Raw genomic sequence first — 26,511 nt, forward strand, 5'->3', positions numbered from 1 at the left:
TTACTTAGGTGTAAAATGATCTAAAAAATTTATAGCAATGAGTATATAATAATCCGATTTGCATAGGTAGCATATAAGATGTTTGAATTGTATCGTATAATTGTAATGTAAATATAAAGATAAAACTGTGTGTAGATATTTTGTGTAAGTGCAATTGTAAATATAATAGTGCATTGATATTGCTGTGTACAAATGATGCCAAAAGTCCAAAGATTATAAGATCTGTGAGAAAAACCTAAAAAAAATAGTAAAGAAAAATAGAAAAAGTGCAAAAAGATGAAATTTAATATATTTGAGCAGTTTTTAAATTTTATGCTCTGTCAATTGAAAGTAAATTTACTTTCTCTTTTGTAAGAGAATTTTTAATGATTTGAAGAAATTTTAATTGTTCCGATATTCACTGCCAGTACTGGAGATCTATAGCGCATGTGACATGAAGTATAGATTTTTAGTACTGGCAGTGAATATCAGAACGCAGCTCAAGATAGCTGTCGCGCGTATAGAGGGCAGTAGAGAAATAACTAAATGCATTTACTTTTCAAGATTGTTAGCTCTGAATGGTATTGGCGATACTGTCCATAGTTGTAAACAACGTGATTCTATTGCAGCAAGGTTAGATAAATCATCTTTTTCTTTTAAATTCCTGCAAACATAACTCATACGTTAACAGAAATCTATAGAACCATACATCTATTTTACCGTTTGTACGGTTTTTACATATTTTCTTCTTTAAATTAAACTTTACAGAGACATCAATTTCATGCTGTTTGCGACCATGTAACTTTACCGAAATCAAAACAAATGCATCTTAGACTGAGACTATCTATTGCTAAATGTCTTCATTGTTGTCGACGGAATTTGTCGTCGCAAAAGAACGACAAAACTCGAACAGGCAATGACACAACAACTTTGACCGACGACTTGACGGAGCCAACCAACTGCTGTATGTCAGGTTGCGCCAACTGCGTATGGATTCAGTATGCAGAGCGGCTGACCAGCGCATTAGAAGCTTCAAATGTGGATTTGCAGAAGGTCATCTTGGAAAAAGTACAGGATCCGAACATGAGAGCGTTTCTCGTGATGGAACTGAAATGCCGAAATCTACTAAAATAAAAATCGTAGTTTATTGTAAATTATGGCAATAATTCTTTATAGAAAAAAATTGATCTCTTCATAAGTAGAAAAAATTTGACGCAGAGGACTCTGTGTATAGAGATCATAAAATAACCCACACAGGACATTTTCTATACAAATCTTCATTAGATGTTCATTAGATATCACATAGAGTTATAAACATCCAATACACATTTAATAGACGTTATGCCTGTGTGGAAACTAAGTAGATAGACAAATAAATTAGAAAATTATACATATTTTATATTTGATCATTGTTATATATTTGTATAAATGTAATATAATTAACGTTACACACACTTGTTAATAAGTAAATATATGTATATATATAATAACAAAGCTATATGTATATATATATATATGTAATTTTATTATGAAAATATGCTATGCCCGCGCTTTGTATGAAGAACATTCAGTTTTGAGTGCTTTCCAAATCAAGACCGAAATAGATTCTTGCGAGAATAATCTTTCTAACGTTGTGTGTCCTTTTGCCCTTTTGCATTAAATTAAATTTAAAAAATTTTAATTATTATATCTGTGCTTTTCGCATTTGTTTTCGATCAATGGCAGAAGTACAAAGTTTGCGTACTTTTTTAAAAGAAAAAAGATTTCAAGTATAATAAAAAATAATTGTGACTTCACGTTAAAAAGAAATCCTATACTAATGTCATTTCGATGTGAACTAACCCAAGTGGCGATATATGTATACAAGGTCAAGGTTTCTGCATGACCTTCCAAAGCGAATATTTATCGAAAGAAACAACAAAGTAGAGTTTAAAAAGAATTAGAAGAAACTGTCTTAAATCTTAAAACTCGATGTATACATTCTTGACAATTTTAATTTATCGCATAGTAATTGAGCATAGTAATATGGTTCTGTTTGTGTGTAAATTGTTTCTAAATTGCAAAATTAAAGCCGATAAAACCATCGGTCGCGATCTTATCTGTCTCAAGTAGCGCAACCACATAATCACGTCACGTCCTTCTTTCCTGGTGACGTGCGTGCGGTTGCACGCGCTCACGCTCACGCTCGCCCACGCGCTCTCTCGCGATTTATTTTCGCTGGACGATTCTCGCAGCTATCACGCGTTGCCGCAATCTCGGCGGAGTCTTGATCGAGCGCGCAAATAATGCTCGATTTCAACGATCTAATAAATTGATAGGATCTTGTCGTATAGATATTCGTGTAAAACGCATCGATTTGCGCGAGTAGAAACACCAAGTTACGTATTGTGTAACCGAGAGACAAGCTTGTATATAATTAAAATTTGATGACGCGACGCGCGTGTCGAGTGAATTTGTGTGAGTGTAATGTACGGTAAGAGAACATAAAATTGTAATAAACTGCAAACAGTGAGGAAAAAAATTTAATTGTTATATATATAATTGTTTGTTATTTTAATCGTATGTAAATGTATAAAAAAAAAAACGTAAAAGTTGAGTAACATTAACTTAAGAGAGTCAGACAATTCCAAAGTATATGTACGATCAACAGGTGTTCTAGAAGCAAACAGAAAATCTAGTCGTGATCAGTTCGCGCACTTAATCTTCGAACAAGTTTTGTTGCAATTATATTGCAAAATTAAATGTTAATTACCTAAATGTATGTATACAATTGTATACGATAATCAATTTGTAAAATAAGTTAATCAGCTGAGCAATTAATACTCTGTGAATGACAATTGTTAACGAGTTGAGAAAGGTTCGAGACGGGCATAATAAGACGAAGAGAGAATGGTTCACGAGAACCACGAGGACGAACCTTCGTCAATAACAGAGCCTGCGACCATACCGCTGGGCGAATTATTGGTGCACACGTCGATGCCGGCGGCGACGGCGGTCGCGGTAAAGTTGTGCGGCGACGATTCCGCGGAAGAGACTTGCGAGGTCGTCAATCAGAAAAAAAAACGAGACATCCTGAGCACGTTTAAAAGAAGAGCCTTCAACAGAATTAGTCTCAAGGCCGAGTCAGGTCCTTTGCTGAGCAGGTAAGACATTCACGAGCGAATCTAAACGGCGTATGAAATTTTTGTCGAACGTTCTCACATAAAATTTAAAAAAAGAAAAAAACAAAAACCAAACAAACAAACAATAGTAAAGTCTTTAACCAAACAAAAACTACGGGAATGACATCAGTAATCCGACTATCATGTAAATTTCTATAATCATTCGGTAACAAGCACCATGGGCGTCCGCAGGGGGGGCAAACCCGACATTTATCCTCCTCCAGGAGAGGCAAGTTTTTTCACAAATTGTGTTTTTTAATCTTGAAACAAGTTTGAAATCCCTGGTTAACAAATTAAATCATACATCTATTCGTGAAAACTCTGTACAGTGAAACCTTTCTGTAAAACTCATACTTTTTTGAACGGAAAAATTGCTTTTTGTCTCCCCTGAAAGAAATCCTGCAGACGCCCATGACAAGCACGCAATTTAGTAGCTATTGCAATTCGAATTTGCTTTTGCTTATCGCGAAAATTTTCTGAGGAAAAATACCGACAACGTTGGTCAGTTTGTCAATTATTCTTGTGCTGTTTACACCGCAAAATACGCCAGTCGCAAGATGATTGGTAACAGACGACGATGTTTCGTCTCATTGTCAATCGTTTACATCTAATATTGTAAGTATACAGCAACAGAAAATTTCATCTGTCTAGTTTTATTTTTAACTTGTCCATATTATAGGTATATATATCTATATACATGTATATAATAGACATATCTACATATTTATATATTTTCTATTTAAATCTTAAAATTAGTAATTAAAAATTTTGTTACAAAAAATTACGTACATATTTGTATAGTTCTAAAATAATGTAACTGTAATATAATTTTTTTTACATACACTACTATTAATAATTCTTTTAGTTTAATGAAGACTAAGCAGTTTTAGTAATCTGTCGTTATGCATGCAATGCATAAGCTGATAGAAAAAACGCTTATCGTTTCCGCATACGATAACTTCGTCACTTTTCAACGTTCACATTCCTTTGTAAATGCAAGTTTTCAAAACTGAAAGAAAGAAACGCAATAATGCACGAAATTTCTGTACGTTATAACAAAACGAGTTCAACGAGAATAATCAAGTAAAAAATTAAAAACTTGTATCATTTGATGTGTTTTTACATTTAACTGTTCAAGTGCTTATTAAACATATCACGCATTTATAACGTTACATATTTAGCAACAGTGTGACCGAAATAGGCAGGATGTAAAATTCGCATCACAATGCGAGCTTTTATGAGATCCGAAAATAGCGACACTTTGTGACTATTATTTTTACTTGCTGAAATTGGCAGAAGACCGTTTTCTTTTTGTCGGAAATAAAAACCCAAGTGCAAAAATAAATCTCTATTTTAAAGAAACGAAATTAACGCTTTCCTTAATTAATAGAGGTTCTCTTAATTAATACGACATACACACACACACAGTTTACACAAAGAATAAAAATTTGACGCTTGAATATGTTTTTCTGAAACATTTTTTGATTATAATTTAATAGAATTATTGTGATAAATAATATAGCGATAACAATCTCTCATTCCCCTTCTTCTTTGCGACTTTGACAAATTTAACTGATCGTGCCAAAGACAAAGGGAAACCGATTTGGCTTGCCAACGAACCGTAATTGCACTCGCAGTATCCGGCCAGCTACAGATTCGTTAACGAGTAGTTCTAATTAGTCGCATCTGTGTCCGATTACGAGTAAATGAACGTTGGATATTAAAGGATCTCGCGCCGTGTTGTGTTGCGAGAAAATGGAAGTGTCGAAATCGAAACGACGACGTGCGTCGGACACCGAGAGGCTTCGTCGTCCGGGCGAGATAGACAGGCTATCGGGGTTGCGACGAGCGATCTCGCAAGTGTCCATGATGGTCGTCAAAGCGACGACTTCCGGTGAAGCGGTTTGGTGCGAGGAATTGCTCAAGTAAATTGCTCTTCCTTAACATCTCTTGAGCGATCACGGCCTGTTTTTCTCATTTTTCCTCTCGCCATTTCGAAAATTGCAAATTTTGTTTACGGTCAATTACTACATACCGGTCAATTATTCATAGAATTCATAAACGTCCTATTTTTTATTGTACACGTACTTGACGGTAGCTGTTGCCATGGATATTTCTTGTTTCGAAATAACCGCCTACGTGTAGTTCAGACACGAGAAAGTGTCCGCGATTATGGCAACTAGCTGCAATAAACTTAATAGTACAAGTGTCGGTATCAATTTTTGCTGGAAGACGTGTGTCGGACAGTTTTAATTTAACACTTGCGATAGCAATCGCAATTACAAAGTTCTTATTTATAGTAAAATAATGAATTTGTTTTTTATTGTCAAAAAAAGATTATTGTTATATAAGATTTTTTAAATCTTTAATATTATATGTTTTTATCAAAGAGTAAATGTTTAGTTGTAATTTATTTAATTATAATTATTAATAGTTTAATATATTTTCTTATATTGCGTAAAATTAAGACGCATGAAGTGCAAACTATTCTTGTTCTATTTTTTCATTTAACACGATATATTGCAGTAGATATCTGTCGTATAGCTATCTCGCAGTAGGAATGTGGAGTAAATACTGAGAGAGAGAGAGAGAGACAGAGATAGACCAACTCTGTAATAATATTAATTTCGGCCAGACGGAATCTGAAATTAGCCGGTCTTCTAATTCCGAATGAAACATCGTCGTCTGGCGCGCTAAACTCGCGTGATTTTGCGTGACTCTCAACCCTGACATATTGACCCGTGACGCAAATAGATCGGCGACGACTTAATACCGCGCGCTTTTTGGCATTACGAATATTTGCGAATGTCTGCGCGTTTCCGCGAAAAACAAATTTGGTTTCTCTAAAATTTATGCTAAATATTCCGACATGTTTGTACGCGAATATTTTACTTAAAAAATTATTCGATATTCTTTTTTCGATCTGTCTAAGCCACTGGTTATATTCAGCAGTGAGCGCGATACATGTAAAATGATAAATACGCGCATATCTTCGATGAGAGAGAGTTCAAAGAAACAGAACTGTTCAACGACCGGCATCGTGTCAAAATTTAAGCCTTGAATTTTCAAAGCGTCTTTGATTTACCAATTCCGCGAGATGACGGAATTATGTAATGACGTTCGTAAACATAGTTGCCGGTTTTTACTTAAAATATTCTACGATTGTTTAAATTATTTTTACTAATTGTCACACACATAGTTTATACATCTTTATAATTTAAATAGAAAAAATAATTAAAAAGTTTGAAAAAAGTGGTCTAACGAATTCTCTTTCAAGATATCGTCAAACGAGATTCAGTTCCAGAAGAGTTCGCAAAAGAGTAGTTTTCAAGCAAGGTGACTGTAATGTTGTGCAGGGAAATGTTGCCAAAAGACGACGACGATACCTTCAAGTAAATATCTTTTGCAATGACGATATAATAATATAAATGTTTTGTTTTTTATTTTATATGCTATGTTTTACATACATTTACTATAGCAACAATTACGTCTGTTTGCAGGATATTTTTACAACGTTGGTAGACGCACAGTGGCGATGGACGCTTCTGGTGTTCTCCATGAACTTTCTGTTATCCTGGTTAGGATTTGCGCTCATATGGTGGCTGATCGCGTACAGTCATGGCGATCTTGATCCCGCGAATTACAACAACAACACTTTCACGCCGTGCGTCATGGGGATCCGCAATTTCGCTAGTTGTTTCCTCTTTTCCGTGGAGACGCAACACACAATAGGGTAAGTGCGGGTTCTATCTGAAAGTTATTTATATTACACTAATAAAATTATTATATACATATATATTAAATATATTAATGATGTAGATACGGAGCGAAGCATACGACGGACGTGTGTCCGGAGGCGATCTTCACGATGTGCATCCAATCGATGACCGGAGTAATCCTGCAAGCGTTCATGGTCGGCATCGTGTTCGCGAAGCTGTCACGTCCCAAAAAACGCACGCAGACACTTCTCTTCTCGCGGAATGCTATCATCTGTCAACGAGATGGCCAACCTTGTCTCATGTTTCGTGTTGGCGATATGCGCAAGAGTCACATCATTGAGGCTCACGTCCGCGCACAGATGATCAAAAGGAAGGTGAAGTAACGCAATTAAATTATCTTTCACTTTTGTTAAAAGAGAGCCATATGTGTGTTTTGCGTCCGCACTTATGTATAAATAAATAAATGCGAGTGTGTTTCAGGTTACGAAGGAAGGTGAATTGTTACCATTCTTCCAGACTGAATTGAAGGTAGGATGCGAAGACGGAGAAGAAGACAAGATCTTCTTTATCTGGCCCACGACGATAGTGCACAAAATCGATCGGCACTCGCCGCTGTACAGAATATCAGCAAGTGATATGTTGCGCGAACGTTTCGAAATCGTTGTGATATTAGAAGGTAAAAGTATCATAATGACAAATTGTAAATAATATTTACATTGGCAATTTGTGAGAAAAATATACATAGTTGTTAATATTACAGGCGTGATCGAATCGACCGGTATGACGACACAAGCAAGAAGCTCGTACTTACCGTCGGAGATTTTATGGGGTCATCGGTTCCAACCCATCATCACCTTTCGCAAAGAAACTGGCGAATATGAGGTCAATTACATGCTCTTCAACAATACTTACGAAGTCGACACTCCGCTTTGTTCCGCCGCCGATCTCGATCGCATTCGAGCGATGCATCGCACAAAAGCTGGCAAGAATTAATTTTTTTTTTTATCTTAACATACTTTTATTGATATACTGCTATAATTATTATTAATTCATATCTTTCTTCTTAGAACATCCCAGTTCAAATGCATTTCCAGGATATCACGATACCTGTAGTAGTAGTTCCTCAATGACTTCCGGATCGAGTTTGGGATCTTCGATTGGTGGATTACACATGCAAATGCCGACAATGTTGCCGCCACCACCACCTCCAAACCCGATTTCGGTTATGATCACCGACCCGGATGGTTTCTGCAGACGAGAGAGCGTCAACATGCATCGCGACATGTTGCAGTTATCATTTTATGCACAAGATGAAGTGGTGAGTAAAGAATAAAATAAATAAATGAACGAAATATGGAAAATACTTTATTATCTGTTTGATATCTTTTTATCTAAATATCTTTTATTTAGATGAAGAAAGAAGAGCAAGATGAAAGAGCAAGTGAAAATCCGAAAAATGCGGAAGAATATGATTTTTTAGAAGATGATGACGTCTATTTGAGGAAAAGCAAAAAAGAAAATGAGATCAACAAATTGCAGAGACGTGAATCCAAGATTACCTCAAATTCGAAAAGAAGCGAAGAAGAGAGGAGGAGATCGAATTTCAGATCGATCGCGGAAGAACCTAAAAAAGGCAATCTAAAAAGATCGTTCTGCAGAAGTAACGTGGATATTAGGTAAGCAGAAAAGAAGATATTTCTTAGAAATATCGTTTATTTTCCGAGTATAGTGTATTGATCGTATGTAGATATGTATAACACCGATCGAATTCAATTGTTTGAAACAGACAAAAGAGTTTCACGGATTCCGCAGAAATACCGTATTCCGAAGTGCTTAGAAGATCCAGTTTATGTGACGGTTACAAGAATGACTCTAAGAAAACAGACTTTATTCTCGAGGAAAAAGACCTTACAAATCATTCCCAAAATACAAATCTGACTAAACAGACATAAGTAAGTATATACATAATATTTATATACATATACTGTGTGTGCATATATATAATATTAAAATAAATAAATACATATATAATATAAAGAAAATAAATTTTAAATTATCGTACATGGCATATAAATATACATATTTTAACTCGACTTTTGCGCGAAAAAACAAACACGCATATAAAGAAGTTGCTTCTCAAAGTTAAAAAAATAATTCTTCTTTTTTTTACAAAAAATTTAAGAGAAAATTGCAACGTTTTTACTTGCGCGAGAATCACAGTACAAAGAAACACGATACGTATGACACGTGGTGACGAACATTTTAAACGCGCGACGAGATTAAACGATTGACTGGTGTGATAATGAGGGCACTTCCCGGCAGTAAGCTCATTCTGCTTATCTCCCATGACCCTCTGAACGCGATCAGTTCTTCGCACTCAATTGTCTTTTTAAACACCTCTCGATGTCACGCGCGCGCGCGCAGAAAAACGAGAATATCTTTTATAAATTTTTCCACTTAACCGTGATCTAGATTTGACTTTTATACGTGTAATAGCTGTAAATATCTTTACTATTTCTTTTAAGTGTCTTGGCACACGTAAATCAAATACATTTTCCGTCATTTATCATACTTGTTAGTCATTAAAGAAACCGGTCTCTCTTTCTGAATTAGAGATGAAAAGCTTTTAAAGTTTTCAAAAGCTGAAGAGGAAAATGAGATTAGGATTTCGGGTGAGGAAACAATGCATTAAATACAAGGACGTACAGCGAGAACAGTTTGCTTAGCCACTCTTTAATAGTTAAAACCCGGATGTTGCGTAGTTAGAGGAACTTAAGTCGCACGAATGCACTGCGTGACGTCTTTGTGTCCCAGTTAGGACAATTTAGACAACTTTTATTGTTAAATTCGGACGTTCCTGAATGTGAGGACGCGCAAACAGATTCCGGCACTGTTTCTGCGGACTTATGAAAGAAATGTATTTTCCAAGCTACATGTGAATAGAATAATATGTATATCTTATATCGATGTATCATACTTTATATAAACGCGAATATCACTGACTGCAAATCACAAAATGTTCGAACTATAAATAAACTCGCGAATACGAATCGCGATTCGCGACGCGACGGCGCTGAGTAATCTGCATATCAGACCGAGGACAGACGGAGCGTCCGCAATTTGCCATTGCAAGGTAATACACGCTTTTCCCATTCTTAACGTGACGACCGTGTCATTCTAGACGACGGCCATTGTCACCGGGATGTGATGCCAGTTCCCGCATCCGCCTTTTAAACTCGATCTTCTGCTCTCGTACTCATACATTATGGCAAAGTTGTAGCTTCATTTCTGTTGCAAATAAAACGGCAATAAAGTTATATAATTCACTATAGAAACGTTTGTTGTACACGCTGCTGTAAGATTAAAAAGACTTTGTAAAAAAATCACGAAAGCGCTGCTCAAATGTCGCGGCAAGGATGTGAATGGATACATATCGACATAATAACCGCAATTACGTCTGTATGTAGACGCGTGCGCGCGTAATTAGACTCAACTGAAGTCGTGAATAATAGTGAGAATGAATAAGCTATGGTCATATGATATACACTCATAGTTGATATGTTCGTATACTAATTCGCACATTGTAATATTATAAGTTGAATCAACGTTATGAAATCAAATTAAATCAACGTGAAAACCAATAAGCCTAAGATTCTGGGTGAAGGTGGGCGTGAAATTAAATAACAGCCAATGCAATTGTTATGAAATCACATCGTATTAATTAGATTAAGAAAATATTAATTGGGTGTTTGGGTTGTCAGAAAATATTGAGAAAATCCGCAAAACAGAAAAAAAAATTATAAAGAAAAACCATGCAAGAAAGTAACAAAGAACACACACGTTTTTCGAACCAGTGTAAGTACCAGCTGTTTTTGATCTCACACGGACGTGATCTCGCACTGGCCGTGAAGACGCGAAACTTTCGCGTCATTCTTAATAAACTCACAGAGATGAGTAGGAGGTAGAGAAGGTTGTTTAGAAAGGAAGAAGAGAGAATAAAATGAAATAAGAAAGAGAGAGAGAGAGAGAAAGAGATTAGAGGGGGCCGATGAAACGACTGTGTGGCAGAGGCGTCTGACGTCACCGAAAAAGCCCGCTGATGCGCGATTCTCCTCGTCAATGTGAGCTAACTCGCAGTTTCATGAAATGCTTTGCCGTCGATATCTCGCATATTTTCTCATCGCATGAAATATCGCCGACGCGATATTTTGTATTTTTGTAACACAAGCGCGTACGGGAACAAAAACACGCGCGCGGATTCTCTAAAGAGCGTTAAAATATCGGCGGAGAAACGATGTGTTTGGTGTCGTCACGTGAATCATTGCACACGCGCGAAGTCGAGATAGTGTGCAAATGAAAATATAAACAGAATGTTTCGAAGTGACAAGCGTGCTACAAAGAGCGCCAAAGTGCACGGGACAATATTTCCGGAGTTTCGGAGGTAACACACTTTGGAGATTTCTCAGAAAAATCGTTCTGAAAAATTAAACTATTTCATCAGAAGATTGCAAATTAATCAAAAATATTTATTATCTCAGAAATTAAAAATTCAATATTAAAACATAATGTGACTGAAATGGAATCTCGTATTCGAGATTTGAATTTGATGTGACACGCGAACACAGAGGATGTATGAATCTGTAAATCTATATAGAGATAATAAAGGCTTCTATACGCCCTCGCATGCGCCCGTTGGGATCTATTTCCGGCGCGAGAGGAAACGCACGAAAACGCGGAGAGATGCGCTTGTTCGCGCGCAAACATTCCGCCGCACAAATCTATGGCATTATATAAATTCATTTTATACGCGCTATGGTACATTCGATATTTTATTTAATTTTAATTTCATACATTTCAGTTTAAGTGTTGTAAATATTCTATTCCATTACGTACGTTTTTAATTATTTTTTACGTTGTATTTGTAGTTGTTTCGTATCTTAGCACAAGTCTAAATACTTTTTCAAAATGCAAATTTACGAATCTATACAAGATATTCGCGAAACAATTTTATATTCAAGTGTTCGTGACCTTTTTTACATTAGGTCGTTTGAAATAGGCTTTATATGCGTGTCCAGTGATTAAGGCGTACGTGTATTATCCCCGCCCGCGCGTTGTAAAGAGGTAAACGCCATGGCGATATCTCGTGCGAATCGAGCGAACGAACACGAGCGAATCTGAAACAGTAGTAAGCGCGACTTGCGTACGTGCGCTCGACACTGAGTTGGAAAATCGCGGAAAACCGTTACTTTTTAAAGGTACGCCGTTTTCAGTCGTTCATGTAAAAGAGTCGCGTACAGGAACCACACACGTGCTAGAAATACTTAAATTTATTTGCAAAAAAAATTTCGTCATAAGATAAGTGCAGGCAATAAAACTGCCACTTGTATTTTAAACGCAGATTTTGCACCATTTTATTTCTTTTTTTTACTATCAACCATTTTTAGTCGTTTACATCAAAAACGTTACGTATAAAGATGAATGAACAAAGATTATGAAAAAAGAACATTCGGGATTTATTTACTCATCGATGCTGCTTTGTTTCACAGGGTCGAAGACTATCGAGATGGGGGGGTTTAGGTGAAAATCAATCTTATAAACAATTTAAAGAAAAATCAAATAGAAAAGAAATGAAAGAAGAGCGCGTTTTATCGATATGGAATTAGAATCAGATTGATTTTCTTCCTGAGAGGGAAGAAAGAGACAATGGAGGAACCACCAAAACTCTTCCGGCTTCCTGGGACTATTGACGAGGAGGAGGAGGAGGAAAAAGCGGAGGGTCAGAAGGCGAAGGAGTTATTGGAGAATATGGCAAGGGCGGAATCCCCTCTACTGGGACAGAGAGTCATTTCGACTCCTAGTCTGCCGAGGAACATCACTCTTGTCAGGGTCAGCACTCAGAGCAGCAGCATCGCCGGCGGCATCGTTCGGCAAGACTCTACCAGGTAAAGCTACACGACTCTCTCGGGCCGTTATCTATCGATCTCAAATTCGTTCCAAAGATTGAACGAATCTCGAGTCCGTCGCGAGATTGTTCGCCTCGATAGTGCCACTAAAAGAGCAAACGCGCCATGTTTGTCGAAGTAATTAACGACGCTTCTGCTCAACAGGTGTTCTTTATGTTTTGAGCAGGAGCCAACGAAGGAGACAAATTTTGATGATAGAAATGTTAAATTTAGACGCGCGCGTTTACACTGCGTCACTATAAGCACTCGAAAAGAGAAGTTTCATTATTTGATATTTTATATGCAACTATTTGTGGTCTGTAACAGGCAGTGTCTCAGAAAGAAAAATTACGCAAATATGTAATTAGCGTTTACTTCTTACGTACCGTTATACGTACAACACGTGTGCAACATGCAGGCGCATATAACATTGCGATAATAATGTCACACGTCATGAGCTTGATAAATGACGACTCATTAGGAAAAGCGAGTAAAAGATAAACATAGACAGTACAGCAACGTCGCATTTGTGCACGCGACATACAACGTAAAAATGTTAAATAAATGTGTACAAACGCGCATTAATTGCGTTTAATAATATCGCTAACTTCAATGACAGATCCCCCTATTTACATGAAAGTGTTGATATTCAATTTTGTCATTGACAAGCAATGTTCTTGCACAGTGAAGTTTCGCTTTCGCGGTTGCTATTGCGTGTTCCATGAGAAAGTAACCTTCGCATCGTCACCAATGACAACAGCAAATTCGTTTTACTGATAAAAGATCGCGATAATGTTAAATACGTACTCAGAAAAGTTAAGGGAAAAGATACGGTCGCGTGACCAAGAGAAATCATCAATCGCGCAGCTTCCGTTGCGGAGCAGGCCGCTCGGTAATTTGATTAAACGGTTCGTTATCGTCGCATAATGACCGTCAGTTAGATCTAGTCCGTCCGCGATACTGATAGAACGAAAGACCGTTCTTATTTTTGTTGCATACGATTTTAATTCGCATGTATTCGAAATTGCGCCTCAATCATGGATCACAAGAGAGCAAACATTACGAGGAAAAGGCCCACTCGTAAAAAACTCAAACGAAACAGCTGGTTGGTGTAGTCACTTCACGTTTGCTTACCGTCTCAATGCTGAATTAGTTAGTAAACTCGCGGTTTGCGCAGCTATTAAGGTCATTACCAAACAAAACGACACACGTGTTATTTTTTTCGTTTTGTCTCCGAAAATAAATTTTTTCTGTTTGGACGTTTCATCTTTATTATTTTTAGATTCAAAGAATTTTGCAAAAAACCAATATAAAATGTAGTTTAATGAAATTTTTTTATGTCAGTAATAAATTAATAAATTATATTTTAATAAATCAGAGAAATCATTTAATGACGATATTTGTCACAATTGTAAAACTCGAGGATTAAAAAAATTAATTTACTAAATAGTGACGGTAATAATGATTTATGAAAATAACGAATAATGCACGAAACCTACAAGAAACCTAATTGCTTAACACGTCAATTCCATGTATCTATTTATCACGAGTCTACGCATGATACACATAACTAATAAATTTTTTTAACTATATCAAATGTAAATATATCAAATGTATAGTAAAATTTAAAATATCTAACAAAAGATTACACCGATTAAAATATTTCACGCCAAGAGTCTCTTGTCTTGACGCGTTTCGCGTACATCAGCGGAATTTTCAGCAGCCAGTCGGGTCCTGATAACAAGATGCCAAGAACATTGATAAGAAGTACGCGTTGCATGTCAGTCAGTCGAACGAGGATCGCGCGTCGAGGATCGTAAAGTCGTTTTGCTCTTCGTAGTGGCTCCACGTGTCGTTTCGTTCTGTCTTTCAAGTTTTCTACGAATTTATCGTAACTTGAAAAATTGTGACACTTTCGAAAGAAAACTTTTATAGAAAATATCACTTCAAAAAACGTGAAATTTGGGAGATTAATTTACAAAAGCACTCGGTAAAGTGAAAAACTTTGCTAATATAACATTTTAATGTATTCCTAATACACTTTGATCCATGTGCGTTGCGATGACAATCATCGCAAAATATCTTCGACGATATAACTATATCCTGATTTTGTTTGGTCATCAATCACGGGCTTGTCAAAAGCGAGAGCAATCGTTGTCTATTTATCACGCACGTGTGACGCAACGTAAGTTGTGAGTGATCACTTTTTTCTCGCGAGAACAGAAAGAACAAACGTTTGTTAGCGAACCAATAAATGGCGCCCGACGGTCACACCGCATGGTATAAGACGTCGCATATGACCGACTGTTTGCTACAGTCTATCTCGATGAGAAGTAGCAGATTCTCCACCACCATCCTCCGCCTTCTTCGATTACGCGACAATCGTCATCTGACCGATCGGATCATTTAGAAAAACTTGTCAACGACTTGCCGAGTGCGTCGCAGATTAGAGAACTGATTAAAAGGCGTTACAACTCGTGTTAATTTCATTGTGCGAAATTACGGCGAAGTGGAGAGATCGACAGAGTGAAAAGTGAGTCCTCTGGATAACATCGGATATCCTCGTGAAAAAAAACGACCTAGATAACAGAAGGACACAGTAAATAAGATCATTAATAGAATCAGTAGTAAGCATGAGACAGTTTTTGAATTAAGAAGATTGATCGAGAAAGGATCCAAGGAAAAAACCATTTTCTTGAGTCGCATGTTCGATTATCGAAAAAGAAAATCTTCGAAGTCTTGAACGTTTATGGAAGAAAAAGTATTTGGAAATCTGAAAAATTTCAAAAAGTAAGAAGCAAGAGTCAACATTTCAGGAATTGATTGAAGATACAAAATCAGAATAAAAAATAAAATATTGTTACAATTTTGTACTCGGTTTAAATTCACGTGCATCGAAGTGTCAGTCGTTAAAAAGTTTGGTGCCAGAATCGTGCGTTACAATAAAACGAGATAAACAGGATGAACAGGATAAATGGCGATGCGCTGAAAATGGGTGACAAATCACCGTCGCCCGATTGCGGGGAAGAGCAGAAACTTATTTCGCCGACTACGCCGACGACGCCGATGATCGTGCAAGTAACAAAGAATCCATACGCATCTTTAAAGTACAGGTAAAATAGTACAAAAAAAAAAAATTGAATTTTTGATACTACGCCTCCGAAAAACAGTCTCAATACTTCTGTAATCTTATATTGTTTTGACTAATGAAGTCGCGTGACAGAAATCAACCACAATCAGCAATATTTTTACATGTACTCGTCATGTGTCAGTACGATCTTCTGTGTTTGAAACGATATGTTGCGTAATATGCACGAACCATAACACGTTTTTCAGATGTAGATATATGTTTAAACACACGATAAATTATTTCTAAAACGATAAAAAATCGTTACTTTCACGCTTTAAGACTCTCCTTCCTCTTGTGACGCATGAAAAAAAATGCTTATCGCATCTTTTATTACTTGTGTGAATACAATAGAGAACATTGTATTCACACAAATCTATCATTTAATGTTATGCATAATAGACCATAAAAACATTTTGTCATAATTTTCTGAAAACTTACCATATTAATTGATTTTAAATATAAATCATAAACTTTAACGAGAGAACTGTCGAATATATTTATTAATATTGTGTTTATACACATGTTATTATTATAATACGTATAAGAAGTTTTGCTCACTTTAAGGAAATTTACACTTTACTGAAGTAGCATTCCAGAAACGACTGATATTTGATTATTCTGCGACAGTTACTCTTATCAGCGTCTTACGATGTTCGATAAGCGGCTTAGAGATCGGCATATCTTAAAGACGGATTGTTCGAGGTCGCGAGCTAAATCGCGTTTGTAAATACTCTAAATATTAGAACAATTAATCAAATTAAATTTAAAAAAACCTTTCACGTGTTTGACTTATAAGATATCAGATAATTCGGTATAATGTCGCGTAACAATGACCTAATTTTTTTGTATTTGATATCGACTGTCGACAAAAACAAATAAGCTAATAACAATCATTCTTCCCGATCAGCTGATCGGTGTATCGTTGACCCGAAGAGAAGTTGCGGAAGCATACAGTCACTGGCTTGGGAACTGATTAACGCGCGGTAATAAGTAAATTGGCAGATAACGGCTGCTCGGCTATCGTTCAAAGTCAAAATGGCGACTTCCCTTTTGTACGTGTGTACACGCGTTAGCAAAGGGAGATCCGGGAACCCAAAAGAGAAAGAGAGAGAGAGAGAGAATGAGTCTTCTCGGTGGTATCGAATAGCTGACAGTGATATCTCGCACACAAACAACATCGGGCCGTTCTCTCCGCAGCTTGACCGCTGTGAGATTAGTGCGTATGCAAGTGACTCGCGTGATACGATACGCGCTCGCCGCGTATTTAATATTCGTTTCCAAATTGATAATGATTTTCTATGCATATAAAAAAATACGTTTTGTTGAAATCCGTTCGTCAATACGTAAAAGCCCACGTGGAGGTAGCGCGATACCGTATGTAACAAGTGTAATTAATGCATAAATATTGACTACAATACAATACGCTATAGCTATAGCTAAGTAGCTTTTTTAATACGATAACGAAGCTAGTGGCGAGACCTTTGTTTTGAAACATTTTAGTCGTTTTCCGTTGTCATGTCAGAGTGCAAGAACGATGACGAACAATGCGCAGAGATCCATGGTGAGTGAAGACTGAAACTAAAATCTTTAACTTCTGTTAAATAAGCCGAAGTACAGCTGTGTGAGTTACATAAATGAACGAGGCGTATCTGTAACGCATATTTTGTAACACAAAAGAAGTTATAAAAAGAAGGCCGACAATGAAAAAAAAAAAAAGAAAAGAGTAAACTACTCCGGTCACAGAGTATTGATGAGAAAAGTTTACCATCATTGTCATGTAATATTATCTAATGTCTCGTTAGTTATTGTCATGTAAACGCGAGGAAATGCAAATACTTGTGGGTAACTTGTGTCTTCGAGATTTGTTATTCAAATTCCATCTTCCAATTGCGTTGCACATCTGGCACGACAGTATAATCCTCACATACCTTGTAAAGCAAAACCTTGGCAATGATATACATAGGTTTTACATTTTGCATTTCAAAACCGCAAATTGCGTAATGTGTGTCTTTCAATTTATGTCGCTATATATAAGTGATTTTCAAAAAACAAAAAACAAAAATAAGTTAATTATCACAGTGATGTCACTCACTTCATTCGTTGTCAAAAAAATGTTACTTTGATTAATTAAGTTTTTCAAGAAATTGATTCGAACAGTTATACAATATATAAATTATTTTCTAATGACGAGGAAATTAATTGTAAATTAAAGAATAACCCACTGCTCTTCAACACAAGTTGTACATTTGTATTTTCAGGAGCCGATACCGGGCTGGACCGACGCGGAAGCTGCGTCGTCGCGCCGTCCTAAAGAATGGCGACTGCAACGTGTTGCAATCACGCATTTCTCGGCGATCGTTGCGTTTTCTGCAGGACCTCTTCACAACCCTGGTAGACACACAATGGCGTTGGACACTGCTGTGTTTCATCCTGAGCTTTCTTTTATCCTGGCTAGGCTTCGCAGTGTTATGGTGGCTGATTGCCTTTACTCACGGTGACTTTGAAGAAGACCACCTGCCGCCGTTCCAGGTGGAGAACAACTGGACGCCGTGCGTCTACAACATCTTCAGTTTCACCAGCTGCTTTCTCTTCAGTATCGAAACTCAACACACTATCGGATACGGCAGTCGTTCCACTACGGAAGAATGTCCTGAGGCCATATTTGTCATGTGTATACAGAGCATTTCCGGTTGCATGATTCAAGCTTTTATGGTAAGTTTGTTCAGAAAATATTTGTTACATGCAAATGTTGTGTGATTTCAGAAGTTCCAATTTTAAGTATCTAATCGCAGGTGGGCATCGTGTTTGCCAAGATGACCAGGCCGAAGCAGCGTACACAGACTCTGTTGTTCTCACGGAACGCCGTAATCTGCCAACGAGATGGCGAGCTCTGTCTTATGTTTCGCGTGGGCGACATGAGGAAGAGCCATATAATTGGGGCAAACGTTCGCGCTCAGGTAATCCGCACCAAAACGACCAAGGAGGGCGAGATTTTGTCCCAGCATCAGCAAGAACTGACGGTAGGCACCGACGGCGAGAACGGCAATTTGTTTTTCATCTGGCCGACCACCATTATTCATCGGATCAATGAGTCCTCGCCTTTTTACACCATGTCCGCTGAAGACATGTTAACCGAACGTTTCGAGGTCGTTTTGATCCTGGAAGGTACAATTGAATCGACCGGACAAACCACTCAAGCCAGGTCTAGTTATCTTCCTCAGGAGATTCTGTGGGGTCATCGTTTTGACCCCATGGTGAGTTACTCGAAAGAGCGGCAAGGCTACGAGGTAGATTATTCGCTGTTCAATAGCACCACCCAGGTGGACACTCCATTGTGCTCGGGCAAAGAGCTCGCCGAGTTCTACAGGGATGAAATTCGTCAGGGAACCGGTAAATACTTCGTGATTTACTTTTTACTAACACAAGTCTTCACACAATTTTCTCTCGCTTTATGACACATAAACACAATAGAATAACAACAATCTCTCTCCAAGTAGCGTATACTGATAAAAAAAATCTGTTTCGTTTATAAATTATTAGAAAATATTATCAACAAAATTTTGTTTCGCAAACTAGTTTATAAAGTCAGAATGACATGAGTAAAAACGAAATGCAGACCTTGTCGGAACACACATGTGATTTTGCACAAAAATTATCGCATTAACACCGAGATCTTTGATTCTTGATATCATTATCAAGATACGAGCATGAAGATATTGACATATCGGAGAACGCAGATCTTATCTATCTTATCGATATACATTACAATTAATATATATACATATCTCATGGTCAACAAGTTTGTTTAACGAAAAATAATTTCTCGATGTATATTCGATAATTAGTTTAATATCACATAGTTATATCGATATATGACACTTGACGTTGTTCATTCAAAGTTTTTATCTTTAAAACTCAATGCTCACACACAACACAATATTTAAACGTTTTCCGATATAATACGCCTTTAAAGATAACCAGGCAATGAGACTTAGAAACCTAGCAATGCATCCTCTATATACATATGTAGATCAACTTGTAAGCTAAACCAGATCTTCCCACTCTATTTTTCTAGAAGGAAATATGAAACTAACTGCACATCTCGAAATCGATTTCATTATACTTTGTTAGGATGCATGTTCGGAAATTCTTATTCTTCTCAAGCGCTTTGAGATTCGTTTATTGATGAGGAAGATTAATAAAATGCTAAATGTATATTAAATGTGCAAGTGTCAGTTGGCATGTTAACGTTTTGCTTAATCGGACCTCTCTCGAGCATATTAATTTTCAGCTTTTTGCTAATCGCTCGTTAAGATCAAACGCTTTGCACATGTAGCTTGTTGTTGTCCTTGTCTGATCGTCTGGTACCGGCTATACTGCAGATGGAGGCCTGAAGAAAGTGCCTAGCGAGCCAAAGAGCGTTCCGGTTTTCAACACGCTCCCTCGAGTCGATAGCACGGGATTTCTCATTCACCAAGGTCACCATTCTCAGAAATCGTCCAAGCTGCATATCGACATACCGTCTATCGACGATTGCCCTGGAGTTTGATGACTCGGTTTCTCGTAGATTAAAAAAAGAGAGACAAAAAGAAATTTAAACGAAGCAAATATGAAAAAAAAAAAAAAAAAAACAGTGGATACAAATGACAAGATGATAAAGAAACGACATCGCTTCTGTTCTTCAAAAAAATTATACGTTTGCTTTGAGATTGGATAACCAAAAAAAGTGACAAAGACAATATAAAACTTGAATTCTCTTAAGAAAACCAAACTATTTGAATCTTTTGGAATGTTTGTTAAGCTTAGTTGTGATCGTTCATAAATTCTGTGTCGAACTACGCATTAAACATTGAGATCATATTATAATCATGCTGATTAGAAATTAAAATTCGACTCTGAACGATGGAGAGCAAACCGAACGTTTATTTCAATTTTTAATGCGTAGTCTTCATGCATCGTACGAACATAATGTAAACGATGTTGAATTGTTTTTCTGAAATCTGACTGTGTGTCGGAAAATATTCTCCTCTAACACACATTTACTTATATATTAAAATTTATTTCAAGTTTCAACGCAGACCGTAGGAGATAAAGTCAACATAATGCAGAGGAAATGTAACACAATCTATCCGTTTTGGCTTTTTCTTTCATTCTTTCTTTGGATTTGTTGTACATATAACGTTGTATGTTGTATGAAGATGTTCGAAGGCTTAAGTTTTGGGTGTGGGAGAGAAAATCTGTCCTCAGCATGACGAAATTAAAGTGGATAATAACAACATTAACCGATCTCAAGGTCTTGAAAATTATTTAAGTCGCAGACTACCTTGCAGGTGTTCTAATCGACGAGGATCATTTAACCGGAAGACAGTGTTGGTGCAATTGTCACGCGTCGATTAATCAGCGATGTCTTCGGACGCCTCTCTCACCTTTGACATGTTCGAACTGTACATGTTCGAATTGTACTTCGCACGAATTCCCAAGTGAAAACATGGAGCAGTCCAGAGTATTCAATTTCGATCCTGACGCCATTCAGGTGATGCAAGATACAGAATTCGAACAACTTCCGGAAGCGGTGAACAGAGAGATCGTTAAGAATAGCGAGGAGATTGTCTTCGAAGATGAAGAGGAAATTTCTCCGACAGATTTTAACAGAAATCCGAATTACGATGTTTTTGTAATAAATAACCGAAGTTTTCGAGGATCCGGAAGAAACACAACTAATCGAGCAATCGCGCCGACAAGAGAACAAAAACATTCGATGAGAGATTCTTTTGCAAACGAGAAGCAACAAAAGTCTTTGAAACAGTCCAGTCGAAATAATTCGTTCATTATAGATGATAAAAAGTCGTTTAGAGAGTCAAGAAAAAAAGCTGTTGACAACGTGAGGAACATCAGGATATTGGAGAGTCAAAAGTCTTTCAGGGAAACTCGAAAATACCTTGCAGTGCCTTTAGATCATGCAAACGGCAGACCGTTTTTTCATCAGAGATTGAATTATGATCTTCTGAGGCAAGGAAAAAATGACCATCTAATGCGACAGTATGATAACATCAGGATCGAAAACGAAAAGACACTAAAGAGACCTTCGTCAGATAGTCTTGCTAAAATAGTGGTACAACGTAAACTTTGTTCTAATGATTTACGTTTGCCGATCTCTCCGGTTTCCGATCTTTCGCCGGAATCGGGATTTTGCGACGGAAGTCCCCAGAGCAATCATACGGAACCTCGTCTGTTTACGAGGAGGATGAAGTACATTGATGAAGTTCTGGACAGAGAAAAGAGTAGTTCTTCAGAGAGTAACTTATCACAAAAAAATGTTGCTAGTGATGTTGACAATCTAAAAGAATGTGCTAAAGATTATACTTTTGAAATATCTAACTGTAAAAGAAACGACGTCAAAGATGATGAGAACACAATTGTTTTACACAGTAGTCCGTCTTGTAAAAATATTAGTGATGACAATGACATTCCAATAAAAAAAGAAGAAAATATTGACGACTCGAAACTGTCAATTATTGAAGAACAATCCACACGTGGAAAAGACAATATTCAAAATGTTGACGAAACGAGAAAAGCAGATAGTTCCTTAAATATCGATACATCTTACAAGTGTGTTATCGAAAATGATGATTTAGAAGAATTCGATAATACTATTGATATTGAAGAACCACTTATCAACAATAATAGAATAATAATAACAAAGATGCAAAATAGTGAATTTTCAGAGCACGATATATCGAGTGAAAATTTAGTAACAAAATTAATTTAGCTAACTAATTTTGTATAGCAAATTGCGATAAAATAATAGCGACAAAACAAAGATTTAGATTACAGGCTCTGATAGTAAAATTGAAATTGTGTCAAAGATAAAAGACAGTGATAATGAATGATGTAGAAAAAAAGTTGTTGGACAATATCAAAATTGAAAAATAATTATAATAATATAGGTAGAAAACAATGTGTTATAGTAATAATTGAGAATCAGATTAAACTTCATAATAATATATCGAATAAATTCAATATACATAAATAAAAACTCTTTTAAAACAAGTGATAGATTAAATCGCTGGTCGATTGGTTGTAATATTGTACAGTTCAAATTTTTATATATTGTATAGAAGATAAAAAATGTTGAAAAGAGAAATTAATTCGAACAATTTAAACATTGTTGTGTGATCGATATTGTTATTTAGTGTTGATATAATTCCAATTCTCTAGGTTTACAAAAATTTATTTATTATTTAAAAAAATCAAGAATGTTATATAGAACAATTCCAAGTAGAATAATCTGTGTATATAATAATTACGTCTTGTAATTTTTTAGCTAAGCCAATATATCGAATGTTCCACAAAAACAATAATATAAAATTTATTATAAAAAGTCAAATTTAGTAAAAAAAAATATATCAAAAATAATATTGAATCTCTAATTCGGACGGCTGTTTGAGAATTTTGATGCATTTGGTATTGTCATTATTAATATATTGTATTATTTAATATATTAATGTATATCAATGATGTTATATTATGTTTATAAAATAAATTATATTAATATAATAAACAAGATGCGACATATGAAAAATGTATCAGTGTATAGTAATACAATATGAAAAACGTAATTTATTATACAACATCTTTTGTAATAAAAGATATAAAAGAAAAATTATTATTCTAATTAATATATCTTATTGTTAATATATTAATCGTTGGTATATTAACGTTAGTACATTATTAATTAGTATTTACACTTCTTTTCACGTTGAAAGTGCGAATAACTGTTTGAGAGACTGTGACGTCATTTGATGTCGTGATTGTGTGAATTATGGCGATAAATTAAATTCTTATCACACGTAAGAAAATCAGAGCTGCATACGAATCATGTAATATTTGAATGTTTGCTTATCTGTAATGTTATCATCAAGACCGCGATAATAACTAGAAAAATTTTAACCGCGGTACAAGCATGTGGTTTTTTATTTTTTCCGCTTCGCACAAATTCTCATAAAGTATATAAGACCGATGTTTATTGGAAGACCTTAGTCTATTGAACGCCTTGATCGAGAAATATAACAAAATAATCTGGTATGTACAATATTTTAATTATTACAAGTTTTTCGAATCGCTTAAAAAAAAAAGTTTAAAATATTCCGTTATAAATAGACTATCTATCATCTAGATGATCTAAGTACGTTCTGTTTTATCCATGGACAAGTAATCTTTGCGATCACGTGTGTCGTACAGTTTATCGTTTACAAACACGCGCTGTACAACCGATAAGTCACGACAAGTGAAACAAATAAACGAGTCGTACCTTTCAATGTCACACAATAAACATGCAGGTGTCCGTGATATTTGCAGTAACAAATACGTGTTGAATTCGTTACCCAAGAAGAAACGTCGAGATTTGGAGAGATTCTTCGTTCATTTTAATTCGGGAAAAGTGTGCACACTGTTTTCGCATAGATGGCAGATCGGGAGGAAAAGATCAAGGTATGCGTGATCGGTGGCGGCGCGGCTGGTTTGTGCGCAGTCAGACACTTAGCGGCAAACTCGAAATTTGAAACGACGGCGTACGAACAGACGAACGAAGTAGGAGGCACGTGGGTTTACACGGAACAAGTGGGTCTCGACGAAAACGGTTTGCCGATTCATTCCAGCATGTATCGTAATCTGAGGTTCGCGATTTTATCATTCTTTTGTTATAATATATATATTTTTAAATTGACTATAATATTGATTGATTCTTTGGATATAAATGTGCAAGCTCACATTTTGTTTGCACTTTATGTAGAACAAACTTGCCAGCGAAGATTATGAACTTTCCCGATTACATTGTAATGGAACAACAAGAGCCCAGCTGTGTAAATCACGAGGAAATTTTAAATTATTTGAAAAATTACGCTCAGCATTTTGACATATGTCGACATTTTCACGTAACTGTTTTATTCTGTTAAAACCGTTTACAAAAAAAAGTTTGCGCACTTGCGTGTGTTCAATAATTAATTTTCATTCTTTAGTTTAATACGAAAGTCGAACATGTTCGGCTGGAATCGTCCGAGTTTTACGATAAGTGGTCTGTGCAAGTGAGAAAATTGAAAACTAACGAGACGGAAGTTCGACGTTTTGACGCGATTATGGTTTGCAATGGGTGAGGCGTTATATCCGTTATTAAATCAAAATTTAATTCGTATATGTAATTTCGCAATTTTAGATTGAATTTCTTCTCAAAATATTTTTTTCTATAGACATTTTTTTGTTCCTAATACACCAACTGTTACGGGAATAGAGAGCTTTCCAGGTTTGATAATGCACAGCCACAAGTATAGAAAACCTGATGGGTTTTCCGGAAAAACTGTGTTTATCTTAGGTGCAGCTTCATCTGGTATCGATATAGGAATCGAATTATCCGAGTACGCGAGTCACGTATACTTAAGTCACAACTACGAAAAGTGAGTGATTAATCGAGTTAATGATAAAAAGTTTTTTTCAACTAACATTAAAATTTAAGATACATTACCAAAAAAAAAAAAAAAAAATACAGAAAAATGTATGTAAGATAGTTTGTAAATATTTTTTCCTGCAGATTAAAGAGTCCTTTGCCATCGAACATGACACAAGTCGCGGGTGTCGAAAGCGTGCACGAAAATGCGTTTCACCTCAAAGACGGTACCATTGTCGACGCTGTCGACGTGTTTCTCTTCTGCACCGGATACAAATACAGTTTTCCCTTCTTGGACGAGAATTGCGGCGTGCGAATTGATGATAATTATATAACTCCGCTTTACAAGCATCTGATCAACATCGAGCATCCCTCGATGTGCATCGTCGGTGTACCAACGATTGTCTTGCCGTTTCCCATGTTTCATATGCAGGTAATTATTCACGTTATCTAATATATAACGTGATAACAACAATAAATTGTTGATAAGTCGCACGTAACTTTGTAATTACCCACAGTGGTGCGAGTAACTTTGTTCGTTAGCCGTCTGATTGTGAATGCTTGATCTATTGTGTGAAATTACGTCCGTATTAAATTTCAAAAGTTTCCGATGCAATATAATGAAATAAAATAAATATACGCGAAAATTAAGATAACTTTGTCGCACGATAATTATATACGCGTGGAGAAAATGTTTTTTGAATTTGTGTGTCTCAGGTACAGTATTTCTTGGCTCTGCTGGAAAATCGAGCAACTTTACCAGCTAAATCCGTGATGCTAGAGGATTCGGTCTTAAAAACCGCTAGAAAGAAGCATGCGCATAAGTTAATGGATAAACAGTGGGATTACAATGATTCCTTAGCGGATGCTGGTGGATTTAAGCGATTACCGGTATTCTACAAGATCGGTTATACAGCGTGGAACGTTAACAGAATATCGAATCTTTTGCGTTATAAAGATTCCAAATTCGTCGTTTCCGAAGACGGGCAAAGCGTCGAGGTGGTCCTACCAAATTGAGAAGTAAACTTCTACACTAGTGCTTTTTTTGATAATGACCTTTCCGAAAGACAAAAGAACGCATTATAATATAGAAATATTATAATATAGGCATGCATTCATTATAATATAGGAATTACATATT

At 36.2% G+C, this 26,511-nt stretch overlaps 3 protein-coding genes across 8 annotated transcripts; all 3 read left to right on the forward strand.

Annotated features, from left to right (window-relative positions):
* Nucleotides 1–1,470: 1,470 nt before the first annotated feature.
* LOC109864054 (G protein-activated inward rectifier potassium channel 3-like) lies at nt 1,471–12,494 on the forward strand. Of its 2 annotated transcripts, none has more exons than XM_020444874.1 (10): nt 1,471–3,122; nt 6,418–6,532; nt 6,641–6,873; nt 6,960–7,233; nt 7,340–7,535; nt 7,620–7,841; nt 7,927–8,177; nt 8,270–8,535; nt 8,646–8,811; nt 12,406–12,494. In XM_020444874.1, the coding sequence occupies exons 1-9, from the start codon at nt 2,869–2,871 to the stop codon at nt 8,809–8,811; spliced, it is 1,977 nt and encodes a 658-aa protein (XP_020300463.1). In that variant the 5' UTR covers nt 1,471–2,868; the 3' UTR covers nt 12,406–12,494. The 2 variants fall into 2 exon arrangements, with proteins under 2 accessions (XP_020300463.1, XP_020300464.1); XM_020444875.1 differs by lacking the exon at nt 1,471–3,122 and adding an exon at nt 4,676–5,065.
* Nucleotides 12,495–12,553: 59 nt separating this feature from the next.
* Nucleotides 12,554–23,408, forward strand: LOC109864053. Of its 3 annotated transcripts, none has more exons than XM_020444871.1 (4): nt 12,554–12,801; nt 18,190–18,643; nt 18,724–19,321; nt 21,262–23,408. In XM_020444871.1, the coding sequence occupies exons 1-4, from the start codon at nt 12,563–12,565 to the stop codon at nt 22,698–22,700; spliced, it is 2,730 nt and encodes a 909-aa protein (XP_020300460.1). In that variant the 5' UTR covers nt 12,554–12,562; the 3' UTR covers nt 22,701–23,408. The 3 variants fall into 3 exon arrangements, with proteins under 3 accessions (XP_020300460.1, XP_020300461.1, XP_020300462.1); XM_020444872.1 differs by lacking the exon at nt 12,554–12,801 and adding an exon at nt 14,443–15,914; XM_020444873.1 differs by lacking the exon at nt 12,554–12,801 and adding an exon at nt 16,704–17,492 and having other exon boundaries at nt 21,262–23,407.
* Nucleotides 23,409–23,672: 264 nt separating this feature from the next.
* LOC109864045 (flavin-containing monooxygenase FMO GS-OX-like 4) lies at nt 23,673–26,493 on the forward strand. 3 transcript variants are annotated; one of them, XM_020444852.1, is made up of 7 exons: nt 23,673–24,013; nt 24,290–24,606; nt 24,723–24,864; nt 24,949–25,079; nt 25,177–25,380; nt 25,515–25,803; nt 26,088–26,493. In XM_020444852.1, exons 2-7 carry the CDS (start codon nt 24,395–24,397, stop codon nt 26,385–26,387), a joined length of 1,278 nt encoding a protein of 425 aa, XP_020300441.1. In that variant the 5' UTR covers nt 23,673–24,013; nt 24,290–24,394; the 3' UTR covers nt 26,388–26,493. The 3 variants fall into 3 exon arrangements, with proteins under 3 accessions (XP_020300441.1, XP_020300442.1, XP_020300440.1); XM_020444853.1 differs by having other exon boundaries at nt 24,395–24,606; XM_020444851.1 differs by lacking the exon at nt 23,673–24,013 and having other exon boundaries at nt 24,025–24,606.
* The last annotated feature ends 18 nt before the right edge of the window (nt 26,494–26,511 follow it).

The sequence above is a fragment of the Pseudomyrmex gracilis genome, unplaced genomic scaffold, assembly GCF_002006095.1.
Source record: "Pseudomyrmex gracilis isolate BER0280 unplaced genomic scaffold, ASM200609v1 scaffold_16, whole genome shotgun sequence".
Classification (NCBI taxonomy): Eukaryota; Metazoa; Arthropoda; class Insecta; order Hymenoptera; family Formicidae; genus Pseudomyrmex; species Pseudomyrmex gracilis.